The 4,998-nt window shown below is 46.6% G+C and overlaps 1 protein-coding gene across 1 annotated transcript; it reads right to left on the reverse strand.

Annotated features, from left to right (window-relative positions):
• On the reverse strand, positions 466-2,811 carry LOC109723526 (transcription factor PCF3-like). Its single transcript, XM_020251938.1, is given in 2 exon segments — positions 466-1,638; positions 1,640-2,811. Coding segments are annotated over 2 exon segments (1,464 nt in total). The 5' UTR covers positions 2,384-2,811; the 3' UTR covers positions 466-918.

Consider the following 4,998-nt stretch of genomic DNA (forward strand, 5'->3'; position numbering starts at 1 on the left):
TGCTGAGTCCAACTATATATGAGGTTATATATATATATATATATATAAAACCAAAATGAGTTCCCCTCCCATGACATGAGGAGCCATTAGTTTTGCTCTCTCTCTCTCTCTCTCTCTCTTTAGACAAAGAGCGCGTCACCCTTCTCCTTCGTATCATCAGCTTCTGATAGAGACCTCCTCCAGTCCTCCTCCTCCTCCTCCTCGTGAATACGTGAGAAAGGAAATGTATCTCACAAGGCCCACATTTGTATTCTCCTCCTCAAGTGTGTGTACAAACATAGAAAGATTGATTAGCAGCAGCATGAGAAATAGAGAGAGCTGAGAAAACCATACATAAGAAAGCGAAAGATGAAGGCTTTTCTTTTCTTTCTCTTTCCTTTTTTTATTTTATTTTTTGCTGGGGGGCCGGGGGTGCATGCTAAACCGGTAATAGTATGATGAGAGATTCTCCTTGAAAACGAAAAAGAAGAGAGGGGTAAAAAGGAATTATTACTGCACACAAACTAATTAATTCCTCATACAAATCTTTGTTGCCTCTCTCTCTCTCTCTCTCTCTCTCTCTCTCGCACACTCTCTTGTGGCCCTTGTTAATTAATCTGGACCCACAACAAGCTTCTAAAAAAACTCACCGGCGTAGAAAGATAATAATTTAAAGGAAAAGAAAAGAAAAAAAAAAAAAAAAAAAAGAGAGAAAAGGAAAGGAAAAGAAGCGTGGAAGCTAGCTAGTATTCTCCCACTGATCAAAGATATTCTTAAACCACTCAAAAACTCTGCTTCTAATAACTCAATCGAGAAGGGATCGAGAAAGAGAGAATCGATTTTTTTTCCTTTTTTTTTTTTGGTTTAAAAAAAGGGGGAGATATTAATTAATTTCTACCATGCGATATAAACCTTCTTTCCTTTTTCTCTTGAAGTTTACTACTGTGAACTGGTTTGGTGATCTTCTCGACTATCCGCGCCTTGCTGCTGGCGAGCATGGGATTGCTGCTGCTGCTGCTGCTGCTGATGTTGGTGGTGGTGGTGGTGGTGATCCAACGGTTGATGATGGTGGTCGGAGTTCATTCCCCGATTATAAGCGCCGAGAGCGGCGGCGGGGAGCATCCCGAGGTTGGTGTCGGAGATGCCGAGCCCCAGATGCTGCGTCATCGGCCCCAGGGCGCCGGTGCGGCCTCCGCCGCCCTGGAACTCCAACCCGCCGGAGAAGTTGATCCTCGACATGAACTGCAGCGGCGCCTGCACGCTGCTCCCGCCGCCGCCGCCGCCGCCGCCGCCCGCCGCGGCGGCCGCGCGGTACTGCCCGGCCGCCCCGGCCGGGAACGTCCATATGGAGGCCTCCGACGGCCCGGCGGCGGAGGGCGCGGCGGAGACGGGGAGCATCCAGAAGGCCCCGCCCGGCGCAGCGCTGTTCGGGGCCACCGTCCACATTGCCGCCGCGGAGACGACGCCGCCAGGGGGCCGCACTAGGCCAGCGGCGGCGTCGCCTCCGCCGGATGCGGCGGTTCTCGACGACTTGGAGGCGGAGGACGGGGAAGAGGGGCCGGCGTCCTGGGGAGGGGTGTTCTGGGGCTCCTCCTTGAAGAGGTCCTCTCTGAAGCGTTTCCTCAAATAGGTATCGGACGAGGGCTCTCCTCCTCCCCCTCCCCCTCCCCCTCCCCCTGCGCTTTGCAAACCCTCGGTCATCTGCTGCTCCGGGGAGAGCAGGTGGTGCTGGTGATGGGGATGGGGGTGGTGGTGGTGGTGGTGGGCGTGGAGCTGGTGGAAGCCGAGCATGGCGGCGGCGGCGGCGGAGGGGTCGTGGGCGGCGAGGGCGAGGGCGTGGAAGGAGTGGGGCCGGGGGGGGGGAGGCGGAGGCGGAGGAGGAGGAGGAGGTGGAGAAGGAGGCGGGCGTGGTGCCGGTGCCGGTGGCGGCGATGATGGAGGGCTCGGCCTGGCGGAGCAGCCACTCGATGGTCTCCCCGTCGGACTTGTGCCCCAGCTCCCGCGTCAGCTGGAACACCCGCGCCGCGCACACCGCCGGCATCCGGATCCTCCGCCCCCGCCCCTCCACCTTCGTGTGCCGATCCTTCGACGACCTCTTCGTCGTCGTCGCTACGGCGGCGCCGGAGGACGATGGAGAGGGGTCGGGGGCCTTCGCGTGGGGCGCCGGCGCCGACGAGGTGGAGATGGCGAGGGACGGGTCCACGCGCCCGCCTCCGTGGGCGTGGATGAGGGACCCCATGAAAGAGGCCGCACCGCCGCCGCCGCCGCGGCTCTCGAAGGAGACGAGGTGGTGGTGGTGGTGCTGCTGCTGCTCCGACGTGCTTCTGCTGCTGTTCGTTCCTGTACTATTACTACTATTCGAAGGCCCGCCTCTTCCTCCGCCTCCTTGCTCTCTCTGGTCCATCTCTTCTCTCCCGATAAACCCAATTTTTCTTTCTTTGAAATAATAATAATAGTAATAGTAACAACAACAACAACAACAACAACAACCTTTCTTTCTTTCTTTCTTTCTTTTTAATCTATAGGGGTGCTCTAATTAAATTTCTTCAATAATTCCTCGTTATGATTTTTATCCTACCATGTTCTTCTTCTCTCCCATCTCTCTATTAGTTTACCCTGAAAACTCTTTTAAAAACCACCGAGAAAAAAAAAAAAATAGAGAGAGATAGAGAGAGAGAGAGAATAGAAAGGAAGAGATGGAGCACCTAGTTAGGGTTTTGGACTCGTCCCAGGGCACGTGCAGGGTCCGGGATGCTTACTCCGCTGGGCACTGCGTGGGGCTCCTTTCTCTATTCCCTGCTAATTCATTGACTATTGTCTTCGTGCGCGCCCACCCCCCCCTCCCCTCCCCTCCCCTCTCCCCACCTCTCTCACTCACAAATATAAGAAAGAAACATAGAGGAAGCGAAGAAGAAACGAGTACGAGAAGAAAACAACACAACCGAAGAGAAAGGGATAGAGGAAAAACCAAAAGAGAGAAAGAGAGAGAGAGAGAGGTCGGTTTGGATCCTAAACCCTAATTAAAAAATCCCTTCCTCACCTTTCGCCTCTATCTCTCGCCCTTCTCTCTCTCACACTCTCTTTCATTTTTTTTTTTTTTTCCCTTTTTTTTTTTTTTTTTTTTTTTTTTTTTTTTTTTTTTTTTTTTTTTTTTTTTTTTTTTTTTTTTTTTTTTTCCGGTCACTAGAAAAGCTTCCATTACATGGGCCTTCTCAAAGCTGTTATAAGGCTTTCAATGACCTCATTGAAAGCAGCAGATGCTAAGGAAGTCGCTTCCTCAGTCACAGCTATTGCAAATGAGAAGCTCAAGGCAGAGAAGGAAGCGAATGCAGGAAAGAAGAAACAAGGTAAGGATCCTTTGAGAGCAGGTCCTTGAACTTACATTTATTTGGATGGATGTTTGGATGGATCCCTCAACTATCATACTGGTTGATATNAAAAAAAAAAAAAAAACAAAGAAACACGCAGTTAATAATTTAGAAGGGAGAGGACTGCGACAAGTGGTCCTTATCCGTTCGGTGATGGGGAATTTGAGGGGAGGAGAAACAGACCGTCACGGTAATAGTAAAATATAAAGAACACAACGTCCGGGTATTTAAGGCGCTTTTTGTTGTGTTTTAATCTTCTTTCTTCTTTTTTTTATTTTTATTTAGCTGTGCCCTCCTCCAAGGTTGAGAAGTGCATGGAAAGATTCTTATTTGCCTTCTCAAAAAACTTTATAATTTCTGATAATTATTAATACATCTAGTTGGCTCACATATCTGATCAAAACAGCAATCATAACTTGTGTATTATTATTTATAATAAAGTCTAAGCTTTTGAATAAGTTCGAGCGTTTTGGTATGATATAAAAACTTGATTCTCACTCTTCTTGCTTCTGTGTGATCTGTTGGTTAGGAATTGAGTCCATAAAATTTGTTTAACTGTATTGTATCTGTGTGTCATGTTCTAGAAATTAATTTGTATAATTACATAAATCAATATTTACTAATATATGAGAACACATTTACCGTATGTAGTACAGTTGGCTAAAACTTAATAATTGGTATTCGAAATCTCTAGTTTGAGTCTAGTTAATTTATATTTCTAAATGAATGCATTTTTGAAAAATAAATGAAATAGCAAACTTGCTATCTTTCTTTCTCTCAAAAGAAAAAAAAATTTGTGAGGAAACAGGCACAAATCATTGCTCTCAATGATATGCAAACAAAGGCTCTTATTTCTAAGAGTTTAAGGATAATTATAAAAGTCTTGAAAGGAATATATACACAAATACATATATTTATATATTTGGAGTAGGGATGCAAGCGGAGCGAATTGGGGGGCGAGAAGGTTCCCCCACCTCCTGCTCCATTTTTTGTCGGAGCAGGGTGGATTCGGGACGATTTATTTTTCATTTGATTTTTGGCTCTCACTTATCATTCCATTCAAGGCGAATCGAGAGGGGGGAGCTGATTTTTGATGGATTTTTGATGGATCAAAGTGGATTAAAGAAAGAAAAAAATCTCTTACCTTCCGTCCTATTTACTTGGCGAATCGAAACAGATTATATTTTTCTATATTAATATTTTATTTCAACTTATCGTTCCATTTGAAACTGATCGCGGCGGGAGCTCCTCCAACGCCGATCCATTTGCATCTCTAATTTGGAGTGCTATATATGTGTATGCACAACCCCCTTTTCTAAAATTTTACCGCTTCTTCTCACCGCTACTACTATTGCTCACTGTCCCCAGGTAATTTGGGCAGCAGCAGCAGCAGCCAGACAGCGCAGGTGCGCGTCAGATAAAAGCATCTAATGCTGATGACAGCTCATCCCAACAATATAAACATCTCCCTCTTTCCTTCTCTCCCACCCCCACCCCCACCCCCACCCCCCATTAAATAAAAAAAAAGAAAATTGTTTAAACAAACAAGTTACATTAATAATTTAAAAATAAAAAAGCATTGTTCTTGTTAATTAATGTAGTGTATATATATCTATATAAAACAATGCATAAAACTGGTAGTGTACTGCTC

Source organism: Ananas comosus, linkage group 17 (genome assembly GCF_001540865.1).
Source record: "Ananas comosus cultivar F153 linkage group 17, ASM154086v1, whole genome shotgun sequence".
NCBI lineage: Eukaryota > Viridiplantae > Streptophyta > Magnoliopsida > Poales > Bromeliaceae > Ananas > Ananas comosus.